Genomic DNA, 22,259 nt, shown 5'->3' with positions numbered 1-22,259 from the left:
ACCATCACTCCCATATAATGCAGTGAAAGGAAGAATCTTCAAAACTACGGGCGTCTGCAGCCACCATTTCGGCAGGCCCTCACCGCCCGGCCCAAACTGAGAACTTCAGCTTTTGCTCCTCTCCTCCTCTTTTCCCTCTCCCAGAGCCATGTCGTCGCAGACCATGACGGCGCCAGCAGTGGGCCATCGACCGCCTGATCCAGGTCCCGATACGCCCATGTACGACTATGGTCTCCCCCAGAATGACGGCCCTCTCCCAAACGAATCGAGGAGCGACTCCGCAATCCGCGACATGCATAATTCTGCCCCAACCTCCAAGGGCTTGCCCGCCACCCCGATAGGTGTCAAGTCTGAACCCTCCGAAGACCAGGATTTTCCCATGTCCGAGAACCAGAAGGAAATCAACACCCAGTCCGCTGCCGGCGCCCTACTAGCCCAACTCCTCGGAAATCAATCCGCGCCGAATTCTGCTGCGATAGACCAATCGACCGGGCAACAATTTGACCAGAAAGATGGAAGTTTTGACGAGTTAAATAGCCATTTGATGGGTCCATCCGCTGATTTTACCACATCCTTCAATCCGAGCCAGCAACAGGACCCAGCCTCGATATCCAAAGGGATGTCCAATGGCGGAAAACCCGCCGTTGATGTCCTCGCGGCCGCTGAAATGAGTCCCCGGGGAGGAAACAGTGCAGCGCATCGAGGATCCGATGCAATGGATTTCCTCTCCGATCCTTTAAATCCCAAATCGAGCATGGATCAGCCATCTCTTCTCCCCCCTTTCGATTTCGCCGCTGCCCCAAAGAATGCGTTCGAGGCCCTCCAACAGAACGAGCTACTCACTGCCGCATACCTCTCTCAGGGCGCAGACCTTTCGGCTCTCGGATATCAAGGTGGAGCGGCATCCATCGCTGGGTCAGAACCTCAGATCCAAGCGTTTGCCAAGTTGGAATTTGACGATGGTCACTTTTATGTCAATACCTACTCGTTTATCCTAGGGCGAGACGTTCGGGCAGCGCGCGCCGCCCATCATCGAGAGATCCAGTACCGGCAGGCCGTACGAAGCTCTCGAGCGAAGAGTTCAAGTGGAGGCAACACTTCGCACACCCCCAACCGTATGAAGCGGGAGGGAAGCGGTCCAATGATGGGCAGTGTTGTCAGCGACCGGGGAGGTATCATGGGCTTTGACCCTGATGTTCCTCCGAATCTTCCAGCCAACGTGGAGCTTAGCCGACGGTCATCAAAGTCTTCATTCGATGGTTCCGCAGCGCCCCTGCACGCCAACCCGGCGCAATTAGAGTCAACTACAGACTACAATGCGCTCGCAATGCAATCCTTACAAGAGGAACCTGGAGAGGCCAAGCCCGTTGATACGTTAGCTTTGCTCCCTTCTCCGGACTCTTGTCCTACAATTCCCATCCATCCTCCATCGACTATTGATGGCATCGCCGCAGGCCACCGAGGTATCTCTCGCAGACACGTCCGCATTTCTTACAACTTCGACCGCAACCTCTTCGAGATGGAGGTTATGGGTCGCAATGGCGCATTTATCGGGGCTGACTGGCTTTCACCGGGGCAAATTCGCCCGTTGCACAGCGGTGACTATATCCAGATTGGAGGCGTGCGCATCCGCTTCTTGCTACCAGATGTTCCCATCGGTGACACTGGAGCGGACCGGATGGAAGAGAAATTGGCAGAAGAAAAGGAGGCTCAAGAATCGATTGATCTCGATGCTGATGCTGATGCTGACGCTGACGCTGACGCTGACGCCGATGCTGATGCCGAGCACGAGATTGACGACATGGACAGGCCCTTCAGCGAGAGTGCTGATGGCAAGGATTCCAGGAAGTCCTCCTTCAAGAATAAGGATGATTCGAAACTCCTGCCTTCTATCGAAGCAGGTGGAGATGGCCAACAACCGGCTCGCCGCCGTGGACCTGGCCGGCCTCCCAAGGACGGAATCATGTCCAAGCGCGAAAGGGCTGAGCTTGCTCGGGAGCAGAAAATGGCCGCCAAACGCGAAGCCAACGGTGGAGTCACACCGCCGCCTCTTGCCAACACCAAGCCCAAGGCTGGGAAGACTGTCTCCAAGGAGCCTTCTCAACCCGAGTCGCCGACATCCTCCAAGCCTGCCGAGAAGCGCAAGTATACCAAGAGGAAGAAGGGTGATGGCACTCCGACGGATTACCCTCTACCCTCAACCGAAGGTGGCCAGTTTACTACAGAACAACGGCCTGAAGAATACGTCAAGCCCCCCCCTGTCAAGAAGCGCAAGCCGTCACGGTCACCATCTCCCAACTATCCTCCGGAGTCTGCCTATACGCCGGAAGACCTGGCGAAGCCTCCTTACAACTATGCTGTGCTTATTTTCGACGCTCTCACGGAGGCTTCCGTTCCAATGACGCTGAAGCAGATCTACCGTGCATTGAAACTGAAGTATCCTTACTTCCGCTTCAAGTGCGAGACTGAGGGTTGGACATCCAGTGTTCGGCACAATCTGAATGGTAATGGGCATTTGTTTATGCACGCAGAGCGAGATGGGAAGGGATGGTCATGGCAGCTTCGTCCTGGTGCTTCTGTCGAGAAGGAGAAGAAGAGACGTCCTTCGCCTCCTCCACCTCAACCTCCACAGCAATCGGCACCTCCTCCGCAGTACATGTCTCCCATGACCCATTCCTACGCACCCCCAGCCGGGGCTCCTGCTCCAATGCCAAACCAGCATCAGCAATTCCAATTCCCCACGATGCCATCCAATTTCTCTGCGCCAACCGTGCCCCCTCAGCAACATCCCAGTCCTTATCCTCCCCCTGCCCCAGTCACATCCGTCGCGACTGCGGCTCCCACTGCGGCCCCTGCAGCGGCCCCGGCCCCGGCCCCTACGCCAGCTGCTGTTCCTGCTCCTGCTCCTACACCCGCTCCTGTTTCAGCTCCCACTCACACTCCCGTCCCTGCACCTGCACCTGTCCCTGCACCTGCCGCTGCATCTTTCCCCATTCCGAGTACCATTCGCAACAGCCTCCCGGCCGCCTTCGCTCAGACAATACCTTCGACCTACACATCCCCTTACGCCACCAGCTCTGCTCCACAGGCTCCTCAGCCCGGACAAATACAGGCTCCGCAACCTGGCCAAGGGCCGCCGGCGCAGCATCAATCGCCCTATGCACCCCAAAAGCCACCTTCCTCTCAACCGCCACACATGAACCCGCAACCTCAAGCTTTCCCTCCACCCGCTGGGCCATCATATCAACCCCAGCAGCACCAGCAACCGGTCCAGTCACAGCAGCATCCGCATCCGCCTCAGCAAGTGCCCCAACCACACCAGCACCAGCACCAGCACCAGCAACAGCAGCAACGTCCTCCGCCCCAAGCACCACAGGCGCATTCACAGCCGCCGCCTCCGGTACAGCAAAATTCCGCACCTTCCGGTCCGTCGGAGTCATCCTCGTTCACTGAACGCGCGAACAAGGCCATCGATGACTTTGAAGCCGTTCTCATGGAAGACTACGAAGACAAGAACTACATCCGAGAGGTGCTTCGGAGTGCGCGCGCTCGCGTCCTGGACAATGCCACCGAAAGCTCATTCCCAGGCGGCGAGCCGAAGGACGAAGCGGTCATCATGGACGTCCTGCGCAATCTGGTCGGAAGCTTGAAAGACGAGTAGAAAACGCCCGAGTTCTCTCGTCATGTATTACGATTTCCTTTTACCCGCTTTGGGGCACGGGTTCCGGCGTCTTTTGGGTTTGGATGCAACCCGGCTTTGCTGCCCTGCTCGGGGTTGACGATGGTAACGTCTCGAAGAGCGCTCAACCGGGAGGGGAATGGTCCTCCCTGACGATCTTACCGAGTATACGAGTCTTATGTCTATGTTTGCGTCTGGGTTCTCTTGAATCTTAATGATATCCCTCTGTTCTGGCAGGCCGAAGCCTCAGCCATTTTGTTCTGGATTTGATTTTGTCTTTCTTTCTTATTTCGTGGGTCGGCTGGCAACCGTAGTACTTCAAGTACTACGGTGCCAGATGGGGGGTCCTCTCATATTCCCGAGGTTTATGTTTGGATCAACCTTTTTTTTACTTCCCGATGCCCGTATCCGGGCGCATGTCATAAAAAAATCCCAAAAGCTGAGCATGATAGAATTACTCAATCCATATTTACGGATACTACATTTCCATCCTAGTATTAGTTTATACGCAGTATTCAGGAACTAGTTCCTTCCACCCGACCCGGTCCGCGGCACATGTACTTCCCCCGCGCGCAACAGTGAGGGGTGTGCCCGGCTTTTTCCTAGGTGGGGGTCCAGGGGAGACTTCTGCCCGACTCCCGCATGAGCGTAACCAAGAGGTGGGCCGAGAGTAACCGGTGAGAATTTCAGGTTTTCCTTCGAGCATCACAACCTCGACTTCGGTATAGGCGGGTCATTATTGATGCAATTAATTTCCTACCCGTGGACAGCGGTGCTGACAGCCGGAGTAGGCTTCCATGTATCCATGTACAGATGGGAGGCTATACCGGTGGCTTGGGTGTTGGCCTAGGCATCTGAGAACTCCGGTTCAGCAGCGGCTAGTTTCATTCTAGAACGGAGCGACACGAAGTACCTGTGGAGAGGGTACCTGGCCACCTGTTGGAGTGGGGGGCTATGCTGTCGCCACTTAGAATGTGCAGAGTCCGGCTGACTGAGTATTTCCCGTAACTAAACTCGGGGCCTGGGACTTTGTTCATCAATGCTCTACGCATAATTTGAATGAAACCGTACTAGATCTTTGCCGAGCCCTGGAAGTCTGTACTCCGCCGAGAATATTTGTGCGGAGATGAAATTAATACAGACCCAGGGTTATTCTCCTCTTCAGAAATCATCATAATTCTCCGCATAGGATCACCATCAAAACATAGATCGGTCATGCTGAAGAGCGGGTGTAAATTACTAGTTGCCCCCCGGTAGGGAATGATCCCTCGCTTTGTCCTATAGATCAATGACAGCCACGGCCTTACGGAGCCTCTTGACTCGGACTTCACGGATCTCGTCCACCAGAGAAGACCGAAATTCCTCAGCTCAGGCCCAGGGAGAAACAGCAGCGAGAGGTGCACACTAAAACAGATGGGGAAAACCAGAGGTTCCAACGTAGGTCACTGGGTACAAGGGCAGCACCAATGGGATGGCCCATGGCGGTCCGGTGTCAGTTCGACACGGTGTTCGCCCCCTCTCTGCTGTCACTGCCCATGCGGCATGACGCTATGCACACCGCAGGGATCACCGGTGACTCAGAGGGGCCGTGGCAAGTCATCGGCCCTTACTTGGTTGTACGGGGTGATAAAGCGTGTGATCGTGGTCTATAGTCCGTGAAGTGCATCTTGACCCTATAATAATACCAGGAATACAGAACCCCAACCCCCGAACCCCTACGGGAAAACCCACCGTAACTTAGCAACGGCGGGAATGTCTAGTGCAACGCTTGGGCCGGCTCTCCGTTTGGGGTTTCATTGGATCCATTCGAATGGAGTCTTTTTTTCTGCTGACTCAGGTGGACCCCACGAGTCCGTTTTTGTTGGCTTTCATTGGATTTTTTATTTTTTTTCTGACCAGTAACATGGGCATTGCATCACTGGTGGGCAAGGTGTAGAACGTCGGATAACATGGAATTGCCTAGGTTGATGATCGGAGGCATTGCGAGGTACCTAGAGTGCTTTTACCTGCAGAAGAATCCGAATCGACGTCAATAGGGGGTGAATAATTGATGGGGTCGTTCGGCTGGGGCGGTTTTGGATTGACCGTCTTCCTTGTTTTTTTGGCTGGTTCTGGGTAGGGTTTGGCGTGCGGCGAAAAAAAAAAAAGCGTCGAGGCCTGCGTCACGTATTGTCACGGGGGCTGCCTGCCCACACAACTCCAAACTCCCTTTTCACACCCTCTTCTCTCTCTCACCTCCCCTTGTTCAATCCATCTTTCTCCCCCTTTTCTTTCCAACGAGCTTTTCACTAAGTGTCGTTGCTGATCTCACGACGGTGAGGTTTGCCTCTACGCGAGGGAATTTTAACCCTTTTTGTGCTTTTTTGTGTCGCCCGGTCCCTCTCGACGCGTGTGTCCGAACAAAAATAATTGCCGTGCAGGGCTCTATCGTCCGCCTGGTGATCCAGAACTCTCTCGACTGCTATTGAGGAAAGGAACCGATCTATTCAGATTCCGAGAAAAGAGAAGCTTCGCCCTTCCTCGTTTTCGACACGCTCCTTCACTCTCCTTTGTCCTCGGTCCGTTCGGTTGACACTCCCCTCGATGTCATTCAACTAGAGACGTTCTCTACGACTACATTTGAGCGACGCTCTCGCTGAGCAGCGTTCTTCTCTCCCCCCAGGATCAGGACGTGGTGGAGCTGTAGACGGTTCGTTTCTTCTTGCACCCGCAAGTGAACTTGCTTGCTGATATCTATCGCCAATCCACAGCACTTGATCGTCTACCTCCCCCTCCTGAACTGGTACTCCCCTCCCCCCTTCGAGATGCCGTCTTTCTTCGCTCCAGGCCACGGCCTGCCCCCCACCCCTCCTCACGTCAACAGCGGTGGTCGCCTGGATGAACCCACCTTCTACCCCATCGGTCACGCAGCGTTCCCGCCTCGCTACCATCAGAATGGCTGTGAGTTTATCGAACAGTTCTCGCAGTCGATGTGCTATGCGAAGCCCAACACGATGAACCTGCACCCGGCGTCGGCGCACCCGATGCACGCCACTCGGGACATGCACCACATGGGCCAGCCGATGTACGGTCCGATGGCAAATGCTTTGCCCCCGATCCGGACCAACGTTCAACTGCCGCCCATGGACAGTGCTATTCCCCAGCAGTACCGCCGCCAGGAGCTTCCCCCGATGCAACATCAAGAACAGCCCCGCAAGGAGGAAAAAGCCACTGGAGGCGTCGCCGCCCATCTGGATTACGAAATGGACCGCATGTCCGACTTCGTGGCGGAAATGACCCAGGGAATGTATGAGCTATACAACACCAAGATCACCCTAGCAGATATTGACATCGCGCGAAGCATCTCCCCAGGATCTTCGGTCCCCCCACAGTTCCGGAAATACGTCTACCAAATCTTGTCCTCGACCCGACTCCCTAGTTCGACCATTCTTCTGGGCCTGTTTTACATGTCCTGTCGCATGCGCAAGTTGTCTGCCCAGCGGGTCTTTCAGACAGGCAGTGGCCAGATCTACCGCATGTTGACCGTGGCACTTTTGCTAGGAAGCAAGTTCCTGGATGACAACACCTTCCAGAACAAGTCTTGGGCAGAAGTTAGCAACATCCCCGTATCTGAGCTGAACAAGATGGAGTTGGAGTGGCTTTTTGCCTTTGAGTGGAAGATTCACGACCGCATCTATGACCAGCAGGATGGCTTCGCCTCGTGGCGCCGACACTGGGAAACCTGGCGTGCCAAGGCCAACGTCCGGGCTCAACAGGAGTCTCGCCAGACCCTCAAGCCCCTCGACACTAACGTCGTCCGACACCAGGGCGTCTCGAAGCCTCTCATGTCCCCCGAGGGCCCCATTCCGCCCCAATACCAGCGCAGTTCACACTTTGAGAACTCCTGGCTCAACCCAACTGCCTCCGAGTACTCTCCGCCGTCCGCTCCTCACAGCGGTCCTAACACGCCGGACTACTACTCGGTTGGTCCTTGGGCTTACTCGAATCCCCCCGCCGCCCTACACCCGGGCCTGGATTCCCCCTCCGCAGCATATGGCCCCATCGGTGCCCCGTTCGCAGCCTCCATCCTACCATCACACTCCGGCGTACGGTCTCCCATTCGCCCAGAGTGCCTGGACTGGCCACGGTTCATCGTGTGGCTGCATGTACTGTGCCAAGCATCTTGAGCATTACATGTGCAACAGCGCCTTCCCTGCGTTGCAGCCTATTGTTGCAGGCTAAGCCTGGCTTTGATTCACAGTTTTTTTCTTCCCATTTTTTGCTGATTTCATGACTTATGGATGGATTTGACGGCTACTTCTTTGGGCGCCAACACGGCTCCTTGTCGTCTTTTCTTCCCTCGCTTTTCTGCGGCTTTTTTCTAGAATTCTTTCTTTGACGGTTGGGTGACTGCATGGTTTTTTTTTCACTTTCGACGACACCGTCTTCTTGTCTTCCTGGTCTGATTCGACGTTCACGCCTTGAGATTTCTTCCTTTTGACTCGCTGGCCATTCTCTACAAGTGCGATCGGCATGCGCCTCTCCCCCGAAAAGTACATTTTTTTTCTGCAATCTGCTGGTTCGTGTCGGCTTAGCGAAAAACTCAAAAACATCAAAAAAAGAGGAAAAACGCTCCCGCGGCGACATTGGCACGTCCCGGCCATTTGCTTTCAAACCGACTCATCCTATCCAGGTTGAACGCGGGTGTCACGCACGGCGACTGATCGTCATTTCGAACTTTCACCGAGGCCGGGGCCGCAGTCACGACGATCACGAATACCCTAAATCTGACCTTGTTTATTACCCATGATCATTCGGTTCATATCGACTCAATTCTTTCTACCATGCTTGGCATTCAGCCTGCCGGTGATTACCTATAGATTGCTCTTTTCTTTTTTCTTTTTTCTTTGCCTTCCTGCTTTTCCGTTTCCAGTCGGTACATTATTCCCATTCCACGCGCTACAAATCAGTTGCCCGGCGTTAATACTTCAACTTCAACTTCTTCAATCCTTTTTTCGAGTCTTCGATTCGTCAACAGCTCCTTGACTTTGCTTCTCAATTTTTGAATTTATGACCCGGTTTTCTTTCGGCTTGGACGTGGATCCATGGACCCACGATTCCCCCGAAGGACCCACACGACGTTCTTCTTTTCCCCAGCTGGACGGTATTCGAATGCCAGGGCATGTGTTTCTCGCTTGGATTCTTCTAAAGCTGCACTATCCCCGTTCCTTATCGATTCTACTTTGGGAATCACGCCAGCTTCAGTGACTGGTCTGTATGTAGTCTACAAGTTTCTCTTTGCACTGCTTTTCATTTCTATGTGCCTGCCCCATCGCGTTCCTACAAGTTACGTCTCTGGGTTTTTGCTCTCGAGCTAGAAATGTCTCGCTGGCGGCTATGGCTTTTGTTTTGAATTGCCGAAGATGATTCTAGCACAAATTTGACAAACTATTATCTTTGTCATTTGGTTTCACTCGTAGTTTCCGTTCTCTTTACTTCGAGGACAGGCCGGTTGCTTTATTTACCTCCAGGCCCCATATCACCCAGGGACCGCCAATCCTCGAGTTACTTCTCGACATGACTTGATAAAAATCCAAAATAAGTCCTGCAATGAATGCCTTGGATCTCTCTATTCATGACAGACATAAAGAGGTACCTCAATTTCTTCCGTATAAGTGTAATATAATCCAGTCATTCATGATCGTTGCAGTCCTAACGCTTCGCTTGTAGTCAATCCCATATCCATAATCCATGTATGCCCCCAGAAAATACAAATTCTTTTATCCTTGAAATGATGCAATGGGGAAAAGAAACCACGTATCGCGGTCCCTTAGTACACGCTACCGCGAACACTCTGGTCCTCACGCTGCTGTGCTTCTAGAGACCCATTTCCTTCCTGTTGGTTGTCGTTGTGCGTCTCCGGAAGGTCAGGTGTCAGGGCGCCCGATCGAGTGGACATGTCGTCTCCGTCACCAAGGATATTGGCCATTCTGTGCAGAGGCAGCGACGTTGATGAGGAACTGCGGTGGTGGGTGTGCGTGTAAACCGGGTGGTGGTGGTGGTGGTGGTGATGATGATGATGACGGTGATGTGCGCGTGAATGCTTTGTTTTTTTGGCGCTTAGCTCGTCGTCGCCGTCATCTTCAAGATCCTGGGACGGCGGTATAATGCGTGAGACTGATGATTGCTTGATGGTGCTTGACCGAGAGATATGGTGGTCGTGGTCGTCACCTTCATCGTCGGATGGCGCGAGGCTGTTCGCACCGCTCATGGAGCCGCCCCCGTCGCGCCCACCTAGATGCAGGAGCGCTAGTTTGAGACAATCTGTGGATGATGTTACAGCCGGTGGGTGCAGGAGGTGGTCCTCGCTGTCTCGGTGCATGCTTTGCAGGTTAGGCCGTCTTGGGCGGGAGTTATCAGATCGGGAGTCCGAGTTCAAGTCGCCAATGGCCCTTTCTCTAACGGATTCCTCGTCTTCAGGTGTGAGTCGGGGCTTATACGTAGCAGACGTATTTTGGTGAGTACTTGCACGTGGGAACGGGAAAGACCCATCCAAGCTTTCCGACTGGGTTGAGGCGTGCTTGAGAGGTGATGGCTGGTCGGGCAGGGTGCTATGAACAGTCTCGTCCACTGATTTTCGTCCAAGTCCATTCTCATGTCGCATCAAGTCCACCACGGGCGCTCGCATGGTCCGCTTGACATCGCCAGTCAAACCGTGGGTGCACCCATCAGGGCAGCCACCCCATCTCCGCCGGATGGGTATATGGTCTGTAGGCGATATGGGAGAAGAGTCTAGCCCTTTTGCTGTACCTTCACGCTCTTTCTCGGCAGCTCTTTCCTTCTTTAAATCGGACCACGTGCGCAGCTTGTTCTGAAGCGTATATTTGCCGTTATCTTGGTTGTGGGTCATGATCACGAACTCGCAGTGGTTGATGTTGCGCAAGTCTTCGAAATACTCTACGCTCCAATGGTACCACTTCATTAAAAAGACTCGGGTCATTAGGCCGTGAGTTACAAGGACGCAGACACTGGCCATGTCCTCTTCACCAAAAAGTCGCCACAAAGACTCGTTGAAGCCGCTTACTCGGTCATAAGCATCTGCCGCAGACTCGCCGTTGGGAATGCGATAGAAGAAGTGGCCGTAGTCTGCTCGCTCCATCCACATCCGCTCCATTTCGGTCGAACATGGTTGGAAGTTGCCAAAGTCCTGTTCTCGCAGCCGGGGCTCCTCGTAGACCTTGATGGCATGTCTCGGAAACGGCGAGGGAGAAGGCGAATCGGAAGTCAAGGAGTCCAGCATGCCCTCAGCAGTCTCCCTCGTCCGGCGATATGGAGACGTAAAGAAGTGAAGAGTATCATCTGGACGTAGGAGATCACGCAGCCGGCGTCCAGCCTCCTGAGCCTGGCGGTGTCCTTCGGGTGTGAGTTTCACTCGGTGGTCGGGGGTAGTTTGGTGGATATCGCGATTCTTATTGCCCTCGGACTGGGCATGGCGGACCAGAATGATCATCTGTAGACACAAACACATCAGCCTATAAGCCCACAAGCTCCCAAGCAACACAACTTACCCGTGGTTTCCCCATGACTGCAGGTATGCGGAACAGAAGTGAAGATGCGGGGGAGAGGTAAGAAGAAGAACAAGCGCGATCAACTCGACAAAGGCAAGTCTAAGACCGTGCGACAATCTTCGACAAAGCCCGTCTATAATAGACCCGTCGTTGTTCCAAGGAAAAAAGCAAAGCGAAGGGAAACTGGAGGATGTGCAAACCGACCGCACGGGCCACCGTAACGTGCTCCATACAGCGCGCTTCCTTTACGCAACTCCAACTTCATCAACCATGGCCGACTCGCTGTTGGAGCTGCTGGCTCCGCACTTGGACACGCCACAGACTCACGATGCTACGACTGCACAGTATCTCAATCGCCTGTCGACTCTGTCCTTACAATCCCTGCAGGACACCGAACCCCAGTCTCTCGCACAATCATCCCATTCGACGCTCCTTTCTCTCCAAGCCCTGTCCAATCGCTCACATCGCGCCTTCATTACATCCGCCGATAATCTATCTACACTACGATCCTCCATCCCTCAACTAACCCGCGAGGCTCAACAAGTTTGCGATGCCCTCCCGAAGCTCGACGAGGAGGCGGTTGGCTTCTCTACCAAGTACAGCAAGATCACAGATAATCCCGCCCTAGAACGGCGGAAGAGGGCCATGCAGCTGGCACGAAATGTCGATCGACTCTCGGATATCCTAGAACTGCCGACCTTACTGTCCACCGCCGTCTCCGCAGCGTCTGCCAACTCCGGCGCCGGAGCTGCCTCCACCACCTACTCGTCCGCCCTCGATTTGCACGCACACATCAAACGACTTCAGACATTATACCCCGATTCACCTTTAATTCAAGATGTGGTTGCACAGGCAGAGGATGCGATGAAGGATATGACAACCAACTTGATTGCGGGCCTCCGGGCCCAGAACCTACGGTTAGCAGCTGGCATGCGAACCGTCGGTTGGCTACGACGAGTGGCTCCGGATTTGGAGACACTTCAGAACGAGGGTGCCGCCGGCACCGGAGAAGGAGCGCTAGGCGCCATCTTTCTGATCTGTCGACTCTCCCATCTGGTCTCGACCCTCGAGGCCCTGGACCCGCTACGGGAACTTGCAGACCAAGAAACTCAGCGAAGGATCAGCGGCAAGGACAAGTCCGAAAACTGGTCGGACGGTCAGCAGACTGACCGCTATTTGAAACGATACATTGAGATCTTCCGTGAGCAGAGCTTCACCATCGTCTCGCTATACAAGAATATTTTCAGCTCGGAACAGTCTGATTCCGAGCCGGCTGTATCAGGCATGCGAGCTGCGGACAAATCTCGATCACAGTCAAGCCGCCCAGACGACCCATTGCAAAATCTCCCTTCGGCCCTCGCCACATTCCCGATGCACCTGGTGCAGTTACTTACTGATACGATGCGGATATACCTTCCTAATGTCCGGGACCGGAGCTCGCGAGAGTCATTGCTTACGCAGCTTTTATACTGTGCAGCTAGTTTGGGGCGGCTCGGGGGCGATTTTGGCATGATTCTGACCGAGCTGAGTGGGGAGGAAATCAGTTACGAATGGGAGGAGGTGATGCGTAAGCACCGGGCGCTGGCAGGACGGCTGGAGCAACTGACCAGCCGAGTGCCTGTGCATTGAGCGTTGAATATCCAATAAACTTTGTACCGTGAAGTAGATCGTTGACCAAAAGTAAATCAGAGGTCCGGGTGGGTCTCCGTCGTTCCCCGTACTTGTGTCACCTCTCTCACTTCTTCCTTCCTTCACTCGTTCACTCATTCGCTCCTCCCATAATTATCCCCCTTTCAATACTTACAAGATCGATCTGAAAATCGCCTCTGTACACATCAACTCAGCGCGGAGTCATGGCCGCCCCCTCTCTGTCCACCATTGACCCGACCAAGCAGGCTGAATACCCCATCGTGCTGGGTGAAAGGCTAGCCAACGGAGACTCGACTCGCCTGATCAACGTCAATTACAATTACAAGACCAAGTCCGCGACGCCGCAGCAACGTTCGACCATCTCTCGTTCCGCCCGATCCAGCGATCTCTACGACCTCTCAGTTACCGATAAGGCCCCCAGCGCCGATCATACGTTGACGTATTCATACAAGGGCAGCGAAGACCCGGCGGCAGAGCGCAATCTGGTTCTGGTGTTTGATCCCGACCGGAAAGTCTTTGTCCTCGAGCCCGTGTCGACCAAGTTGAACTTCAATCTGCGGTCGGCGCCGGGCAAGACGGAGAAGCAGGTCCTGGAGCAATACGAGCAGCTACGGATAGCCGAGGGGGAGGAACCCACATCGGGGGATGATCGCAACACAGTTAGCACCAGCGAGGATGAGGGTCCGGCCGATGAGAGCAACCCTTACGACTTCCGGCACTTCCTCCCCAAGAAGGGTGCGGTGAATGTCAAGCCGGCCTCGGGCTACTCGACGCCGGAGCTAGTCAACACAAGCCGGGTCAACACACCCCTCATGCCGGCGACGAAATCTGCCGCCAAACCCCTGCCTCGACCGAAGAAACAGGCGAATCCGCTCCGAGAGACGAAACGTCCGGCAAAGCCACCGGCGAGCGCCAAAGCACCAAGACAGGCCGAGCCGCCCGCTCAGCAACCGACTCGCGCAGACCTACCCGAAACTGCGGCACTGCGCGATTCTGTTTCAGATGCTGGTACGGGGACAGCATCCCAACAAAGTGCACAGTCTCCCAACTCGAATATCATCGTTGATGGAGACCTGATCATCGACATGGGCTCACCGCCACCGACCCGAGCCTTCAAAGTCGATCCATCATATTTCTCGTCCAACAATACACCGACTGATGGCCTAAAGGATGACGGAGACGGAGATGAGGAAATGGGAGATTTCCGACTGCCGTCCCCAGCAGGAAATACCAAGCCTACGTCGGCGCCTACCGAAACGGCTCCAGGTGGTGATGATATGGACGACGAAGATTTACTCGCAGCAGAGATGGAGGCAGCATTTGAAGAAAGTGCTCGCGAAGAAGAAGCGCGTAGCCAGCAATACGGTCACGCTTCATCCGGGCGGTACAATGTACCCAGTGACGATGAGAGTGAAGTCAGCGAGGAGGAGTGAGATATCCACATTGTTTTTTTGTTTGTTTTTTTTTTTCATTTTACATACCATCAGCGTGGCGCTAGGGGGCAGGACGAAGATACCAAGCTCGGCACTGCAAGTTCATCGTGTGCTTTTTCATTTGCTTCATTTCATATACTTCCTCCAATGGATCTTGGTTAGATCCTCGGAGTTCACTTTTGCATATTACTGGACGACTTTGAGAAAAGTCAATAGGATTCTTCGCCAGGTACAATACCAGCCACTCTCGATTTCCCTTTGATGTCCCTAGTATACCAGATTTTCCTTTTCGGCTTCAGCTTGGGAACCTGTACCTTGGGCATATCTGGACCCTTCATCAACCTCGAAGCCTTCCTCCATGTTCCTACTATCCGCTGACTCTCTTTCCATTTTCTCTGGGGCTCAGGGACCGTTGTCAAATCCAGCCTCTCTTCGGGAATAGAGTCCAACGTCCACCCAAAAGTATACAGAAACAAGGGTACCAAATTTCGTATCTCAGGCAGGCCGTGTGGCTTCCCTGTGCACCGGGCTTGTCGACTCAGTTCATTCAGAACGTCCGATAGAGTATATTCCTCGATGGGTGTATCCAGAATCCCTGCCACAACTTCATCAGAGAAGTACGGCCGACCGAGATAAAAGGGGCGATGAACTGATGTAAGTTGATTCCTCGAAAACCGTCTTTCTTGCCGTGTTGTCCCTAAAACCGTGGAAAAGACCAGATCTTGGATGAATACTAGTGCGTTATATTCGAGATGCGGATGGTCAGTAGCCAACCGTGTCAGATGCTTCACTCTCTCCGGGGGGATCAAGCCAGATTCATTCCAGACATGACCCCATAATTTGATCCTTTCAACAAACATGCCCAGTACATTCGGCTGACTGCTGGAATGCGACGTCGAATCACTTTTACATCGTGCTATAATAGTGATGGTGGGGTCGTTCTTGCAGAAGGTCATGTAGAAAAGGACCAGTTGACTCTCACTGGGAACCCTTTCGGCGGGGTGAAGGGAGTCGCTTGTTAGCCAGAACTCGACATCATCAGTTTGATCGAGATCGAGTATTTCCTTGAAATTTTCAAAAGAGAACAGGCTAGCTGCCGTTTTGTTGAGGTTTCGCTTTTCGAGGTAGCAGCCAGAGCTAGACATTCTCTCGCAGAGAAGAAACCATGTTTGGTGCATCCTTTCCGCATTGTTTTGGTGATAAAATCTTGAAATTGCGTTCATTTAGAGGAATAAAATGAATCATGTTAGAGATTCATCGTCTAAAGGAGATCGGAGATCTAGGGAGTACTCGGCGTTGAACTCTAAATGCTTAGAGAGTGCGAGAGCTTCATTAGGTCTAGATAGGGATGAGACTTGGTTGAATCTTGGACAAAGGGGTCAAGTTCCAACGGACGACGCTTCCAATATTGGCGTTACTTTCCTTCCTCGGGTCCGATAAGGAACGGGTCTGGCGTAGCCTTGTCGTTTAGCGACGTTTAGCAATGAGTTGGATCTTCGGAATGAAAATACACCACAACGCTAAGTGACGGTAAACCGGGCGCCGAAAATGGCTACTTTTGACCCCATTTTAAGCGTCCTATCTAATAGAATCTTAACCATCGAGGCCTCACGTGAGTTCACTTTTACCGTGTGCCCACTGGACCCGCAGGGAGCGCTCCCTCGGCACTTGGGTTTGTTCAGGTACCGTCTCAATATTTACTCAGGGAACCTACGTCAAGTAATCCTTCTGAGTGAATACTCGTTCGGTCGAAGATATTTTCAAACCCCGTGTATCCTCACTGCGTTAATCCCTGAGGTCGGACTCTAAAAGACGTCTCATCCTTCTGCAAATCTCTCTCATTGTCAGCGTTCATACTTCTCTAGATACTCCCATCGGATTCAAGGGCCGCGAAACGATCCGCCAGATGGAACCCAAAGACGAAGGATACTGTACCCGTCGACGTCTTCCTAATGAGACCTCGAACCGCGGGGTACATGAAATGAGCAAAGGTGACATGAGCGTTGCCAGCCCCTCCCGAGCTAGGACTTAGGGCCAGATTAGGAAACTCGGGACTGCAAGAACGTCGTGTCGCGGTAATGTAGGAAGTGATATCTTACAATGGCAAAGAAGAAGATTAGGATTTCATTGTTGCATGAAATCGAATTCATAAGGTTTGGGGTTGCATTGTCACGCTTTCAGATCAGTAGATGTCTACACATGACACTACAGTGATGTGATGAAACAGGGGTACGTAGAAGCAAGCACATTGGCTACTTTGAAACTGGAGTTTATCGTACCGTAGTTTCTTCAGGCAATTTGCCTTAATCTCCCATTTCCCCAAAATTTCATGGTAGGGTACCATACCTGGCTGGGTAGACTACTACCCTCTCTTAGCCAGGTAAGATCTCCGCCTTTTCTACTACGAGTGTGATCACTAGTGTATACTACCTTGGACCGTGGGTGCAAGAGCCGAAAAAGCACGTTCCATCTGCTTAAGGGCATCGTGGTTTTGTTCTGTCGGAGGAGGCATAAATAGAGCCAGATCCCACTGCGTTTTTTCTTTCTTTCCATCACCAGCGCCAACTCCCACGACATTCCTTCGGTTCACAGCTACCTCGTTCTTGACGAACGTTCCATTCTCCAGTCCTTTACAGTAGAGTTTATACTCTCAACATTATTTTTATCATTATTCTATATCCAAGTCCAATCGACCTCATCCAATATGCACTTCGCAACTCTATTTACCGGCCTGAGCCTGATGACTACCGTTGTTTCAGCGGTGCCTCATAGGCTCAAGGCCTCTCCCCGTTCATCTGGCGCCCAGAACGTTGTTTACTGGGGTCAGAATGGTGGTGGCACCGTTGAAAACAATGATTTGTCCACGTACTGCACATCGACTGCTGGCATCGATGTCATCGTGCTCGCCTTCCTATACGAGTACGGCAACGGCGATGAAATTGCATCTGGCATCATTGGAGAGTCTTGCTATATCTCTCCAGCCGGCGAACCCCAGCAGTGCGATGCCCTAGCGGCTGCCATCACCACATGCCAGGCTAATGGCATCAAAGTTATCATCTCGCTCGGTGGAGCTGTCGGCGCATACTCTTTGTCTTCACAGCAGGAGGCTGAGACTATCGGCCAAAACCTCTGGGATGCATACAGCAAAACCGGGAATGGTAGCGTTCCTCGACCTTTTGGCACCTCCTTCGTGAATGGCTGGGATTTCGACATCGAGGCCTCTAGCGGTAACCAGTACTACCAGTATATGATCAGCACTCTTCGCTCCAACTTCGCTTCTGATCCTTCCAACACCTACTACATCACGGGTGCGCCACAGTGTCCGATCCCAGAGCCTAACATGCAGGAAATCATTGTGAACTCCCAGTTTGATTACCTCTGGGTCCAGTTTTACAACAATCCCGGCTGCTCTGTTAACGGTCCGATCAACTACGACGCATGGGTCTCAAACGTCGCCGGAACGCCATCTGCCAATGCCAAAATCTTCATTGGTGTGCCTGCCGCCCCGGATGCCGCCACAGGAACCGCTAGCGGCGCACAATACTACCTCGATCCAAGCGCCCTTGCTACCCTGGTCGGTAATTACAGCTCCAATCCCGCATTTGGTGGAGTCATGATGTGGTCTGCCGGATTCTCCGACTCCAATGTCAATAACGGATGCACTTATGCCCAGGAGGCTAAGCGTATTCTCACTACTGGCTCGCCTTGCTAGTTCAAGCGTCGCGCCATTATTCTACATACTCCGAGGTCCAGTGACTAAAGTGACCTTCCATTCTTTTCTGCCGGCCCCTGGATTTGGGTACAGGCTCGGGTACAGCTCTTCAAGAGCGATCCATTCTTTCAAACATCTATTGAAGTTTTTTGGCTTTGGGCCGAAGTTGTCGACGGAGGCTGTGGTCTGTCTTACGGATCACATATATACATTGAAACATGTCATATGTATATACAATTACTATGCGAGAATTAAGTCGTTGAAAAACTGATTTCCAAGTAAATACCAAGATTGCAGTAGCAAGATGCGTCATTGTCACTGACTTATTCTATGTCATTCACATGTATCATGGCCTCAATCTCATAGAACTCATGACACTTTCAAGCATGGCTTGTGATCAGATTCCACATGAGCACACCTCGTCGTCTAACGGTGGTATGAAACGAATCCGGTATAACAGCCTCGCTTTCTGGATTAGGAAATTGCCATCACTGCCTGGTAGTTAGCTTGACCCACTTTCTGGAGGCCCAAGAACCGTACTACCGATCCTTCGATGCCCTTGATCTATGAACATCCAATGAGAAAGAATCCAGAGCTAGTTGAAACAAGCCATCTGCTTCGAGGCTCTTTGCGTGCAGAGTAGTACGAGTCATGTTACCACGAGGCTTTGCACGCCACCGCGATTGTACGACATCGGAGTTCCGCCGGAACGAGGCTTTATCTGGGCCTCACAAGGCGCGGTGATAAGTTACAAAGGCCACATTAAGCTTTGGACAAGGTAGCCCTCGGAGCTGACTTGTTCCAAGAGAGTTTGGGTGTAGCGCTTAGTGAATGGGTTCAGCAAATTAGTAGGGGCCGACTGGCGTGGTCATTTCGGCTCTACCGTCTTGATCGGTCTAGATTGTAAAGCCACTGAATGTCTAACCCGACGAGACCCACATTATTGCTTAAAAGCCCAGGTACATCTTTCTAGTAGATAGTAGATCTTCTGATGCATACCAAGGCAGATGACCTATTCGTTTTCAAGGGTTTGCACCTTTTGTCAACTTCCCCTGTATTCAAAGGCATATCAAAGTACGCAATATATGTAGTGTCTACCTACTCCAGCCATTAAGCTTTTGTCATGAAGGGGAATGTAACAAGCCTATACTGGGGTACAGGAAATAGTTTGGGTATAGTAGTATCCCTAATTTTCCAAGGACCCTCAAAGTCGGCACCAATCGGCAAAGTAAGTATATTCCAGGGGCAAAGGAATTGTATCACATAGATTACGAATCTTAGGGTTGCATTTATTCCAGAGTGCGGGGTTCTTTGGTTCCTTCAGTATACTAGTCGGGATTAGCCGTTGTCAGTGCTGAAAAGCTAGTCTGGTCTAAGTATAGCGCCGCCTCGGGTTATATTCCCGTTCGGTTTCATTCAATCAGCGCCCAAACTACATCTCCAGGCGAGATAAGAAATAATAAAGGACAAGGATCCGAGTGTCTATCACTCGTGACGTCCAGGTGATGGTTGCTATCATCTGACGGACGTTAAATGTGATAGGGCTTTCTGGCATCTACCCTGTTGATGCTCCATTCCCCTCTAATCTTCCTGTCACAGTAACATCCTGTAAGAAGATTAGCAGAGATAGCATGCGAAATGAATCGGGAGTTAGAGCGGGTGAGCTATGGCGTAAAGCCGCCTCAAACCCGACGCCATAAGGGGGAAGCTCCGACGACCAAGGTCACGGCGCTCACTAACTACCTGCATACTTCACAAAAATGTGTTTGTTCAAGCTACCTCTTTCATCGCTCATGATCTAATTTCCCTATAGTGGAAACCGATATGGTATCTTTTAATTGATTGAGTACGGCGTGTAGGGCAATACGTCATAATGCCACATCTTGACCCCACGTGATGGCTTTTATATTAGATCAAATGTACGGTATAGATAGGGGATTGATACTCACACCATCTCTTTTACTGCTCGCACCTCCCTCTGTCTGTGTCCTGGTGTACACCGTAAGGGGTGGACAAAATTCTGGCTCTCGAAACAAAAGTTCACAAGATGGTAGAGTCCTGTCATAATACTCTATCTCCTCTACCCCTATGAACAGTCATAAAACAGCTAACTATAATAGAACGGCACCTCGTTGAAGAGCTATGTTAGATGCGCATTTTGTGGAAGTGAAGCTCAAGGGTGAAGTGAGAAGCTGAGACATTCGAGGTCGCCAACTTCATCACATGGCTGTAAAGCCAGTGAATGAACTGGCTAAAGCACTACGCCTTGAAAATCAAGAACCAGACCCCTTACTCTTCCCTGCTATGGCATTTACTTCAACCGGTTCTTCAGCGTATACTTCGGGTAAACCCTCCGCCGAAGAGCGAGTTTTTCCGGCTGCAGCTCACTTTCCGCTCACAATCACAATCTCACGTTGCCATAACCATCTCGACTCCAAACTTGGTTCCTGCCCTCCTTGTTGGAGCCTTCTACTCACCCATTTACTCCAGGGCACTTTACCCCGCTACTGTTGTCTACCTGGAGCTTTTGGATATGCGATGAGAAGCTCCACTTGGGTCGATTGGACCGGACCTAGACAACTACGACTCGAATTATAGAATCGATCGCTAAGCGTGCGGGCGCGCTCTTCGCTTTTTCCTGCCTGGGAAAAACAGACAGTATCCGGCCTCATTTAGCCTGCTCCGCGGACCTCGTTGCCCACCGTCTCATCCCTACGCACCTCGGCCATTCCCATCTCCATTCCGCCCTTCCAATGGAGTCCTCCGCGTCTCCCGCGCCAACGAAGCGTCCGATTCCCGGTCTTCCCAATCCCGTGGTTGCAGCCGCACAGCAGAAATGGCTTTTCACAGAGGAAGAGCTCGAGCGCACGCCCTCGCGCATCGATGGCATTAACCGCGAGAAGGAGGATTACATCCGGCACCGTGCGGTCGAGTTTATATGGCAGGTCAGCATGATGCTGAAGATGCCGCCGCAGACCTCGATGACCGCGACTGTCTTCATGCACCGGTTCCTCATGCGATACTCGCTGATCGGCAGTGACCCAGACCCCGAGAAGGCTCGGGACCTGATGCATCCGAAGGTGATTGCGGCCGTGGCTCTGTTCGTTGCGTTCAAGGTGGACGAGACCATGCGCCGCATGAAAGACTTTGTGGTCGCTTGCTGCAGGGTCGCGATGAAGAAGCCGGATATGGTGGTTGACGAACAATCCAAGGACTACTGGAGGTGGCGCGACCTCATTCTTCAGAATGAGAGTATCCTGCTCGAGCACATGTGCTTCGATCTGCAGCTCGAGTCGCCGTACCGTATTCTGTGGGATTACTCTCAGTTCTTCAATGTCGGGGATAACCGACCCCTCCGTCATGCAGCCTATGCTTTCCTGAACGATTCTACATATACCGTGCTGTGCTTGCAGTTCCCGCCGCGTGTCATCTCAGCTGCAGCTCTCTATGCCGCAGCCCGCTATTGCAAGGTCGCATTCCCGGATGACTTGCAGGGTAGGCCATGGTGGGATCAGATAGACGTGAAAGTCGAAGATCTGATCCGCGCCAGCAAAATGATCGTGAAGATCTATGAACGCGTCCAGATGAATCTGAGCAAAGGCTACCCGGACTTCTCCGTGTCAGACACCGACCCCAACGATCCAACCCGCATCTTCCACACCGATCCCACCACCTATAAACCAGCAGAATCCGTAACAACACCATCCCTCAACACGCCCGGCTCCGACTCCGGCGCTCCAAACGGGCGAAAGCGCTCTCGTGACCCAGAGTCCCACGCCCCCGAAAACAACCACCCAACTCCCTCCTCACAACCACCTTCCTCCCTGAACGGCGGTCGCTCTCCGAAGCGGCAACGAACCGTTTCACCCTCGACCGCGGGAGCTGTACCGCAGTCCCCTGCACCCCGCCCACGCATTCCACTGCGAGCAATGGCCCAATTAAAATCTGAAGATAGCGCCAGTCGGAATTGCCCTGCACCGGGGTCACTTCCGAAGGAAGAGACCAGTGCCGAAGAAGGCGAGGTCTCAGATAACAAGGGACCCGGAGCTAGTGTTCCTCATTCACGCCCGAGACCGCAAAAAGAAAGTAATGAACAAGGGGGAGGCAGTGAAGAAGGCGAGATCTGAGTTGTTTGAAGTGCAAGTATGAGGTCTATGCATTTGGTGGACTGGAAGTGTACATCAATGAATATCTACGAAGGAATCAACGACAAAGAATAGAAATCCATGCTTCCAATA

At 52.6% G+C, this 22,259-nt stretch overlaps 7 protein-coding genes across 7 annotated transcripts; 6 read left to right on the top strand and 1 right to left on the bottom strand.

Moving 5' to 3' along the window:
• Positions 1–148: 148 nt before the first annotated feature.
• N7498_003436 (forkhead domain protein) lies at positions 149–3,661 on the top strand (the record flags this gene model as incomplete). The annotated part of the gene is made up of 1 exon (XM_058450498.1): positions 149–3,661. The coding sequence occupies one exon, from the start codon at positions 149–151 to the stop codon at positions 3,659–3,661; it is 3,513 nt and encodes a 1,170-aa protein (XP_058309960.1).
• Positions 3,662–6,483: 2,822 nt separating this feature from the next.
• N7498_003435 (uncharacterized protein) lies at positions 6,484–7,845 on the top strand (the record flags this gene model as incomplete). The annotated part of the gene is made up of 1 exon (XM_058450497.1): positions 6,484–7,845. One exon carries the CDS (start codon positions 6,484–6,486, stop codon positions 7,843–7,845), a length of 1,362 nt encoding a protein of 453 aa, XP_058309959.1.
• Positions 7,846–9,488: 1,643 nt separating this feature from the next.
• Positions 9,489–11,241, bottom strand: N7498_003434 (acid phosphatase DET1; the record flags this gene model as incomplete). Its single annotated transcript, XM_058450496.1, has 2 exons — positions 9,489–11,168; positions 11,227–11,241. 2 exons carry the CDS (start codon positions 11,239–11,241, stop codon positions 9,489–9,491), a joined length of 1,695 nt encoding a protein of 564 aa, XP_058309958.1.
• A 255-nt stretch (positions 11,242–11,496) lies between these two features.
• N7498_003433 (Dor1-like family protein) lies at positions 11,497–12,855 on the top strand (the record flags this gene model as incomplete). The annotated part of the gene is made up of 1 exon (XM_058450495.1): positions 11,497–12,855. One exon carries the CDS (start codon positions 11,497–11,499, stop codon positions 12,853–12,855), a length of 1,359 nt encoding a protein of 452 aa, XP_058309957.1.
• Positions 12,856–13,079: 224 nt separating this feature from the next.
• On the top strand, positions 13,080–14,309 carry N7498_003432 (ELL-associated factor; the record flags this gene model as incomplete). Its single annotated transcript, XM_058450494.1, has 1 exon — positions 13,080–14,309. One exon carries the CDS (start codon positions 13,080–13,082, stop codon positions 14,307–14,309), a length of 1,230 nt encoding a protein of 409 aa, XP_058309956.1.
• Positions 14,310–17,013: 2,704 nt separating this feature from the next.
• On the top strand, positions 17,014–18,021 carry N7498_003431 (class III chitinase ChiA2; the record flags this gene model as incomplete). The annotated part of the gene is made up of 1 exon (XM_058450493.1): positions 17,014–18,021. The coding sequence occupies one exon, from the start codon at positions 17,014–17,016 to the stop codon at positions 18,019–18,021; it is 1,008 nt and encodes a 335-aa protein (XP_058309955.1).
• Positions 18,022–20,774: 2,753 nt separating this feature from the next.
• N7498_003430 (uncharacterized protein) lies at positions 20,775–22,148 on the top strand (the record flags this gene model as incomplete). The annotated part of the gene is made up of 1 exon (XM_058450492.1): positions 20,775–22,148. The coding sequence occupies one exon, from the start codon at positions 20,775–20,777 to the stop codon at positions 22,146–22,148; it is 1,374 nt and encodes a 457-aa protein (XP_058309954.1).
• Between the last annotated feature and the right edge of the window lie 111 nt (positions 22,149–22,259).

Source organism: Penicillium cinerascens, assembly GCF_028974065.1.
Source record: "Penicillium cinerascens strain IBT 15544 chromosome Unknown contig_24_segment0_segment0, whole genome shotgun sequence".
Classification (NCBI taxonomy): domain Eukaryota; kingdom Fungi; phylum Ascomycota; class Eurotiomycetes; order Eurotiales; family Aspergillaceae; genus Penicillium; species Penicillium cinerascens.
The sequence above is the reverse complement of the archived record's forward strand: the minus strand, read 5'-3'. Positions and strand labels throughout refer to the sequence as shown.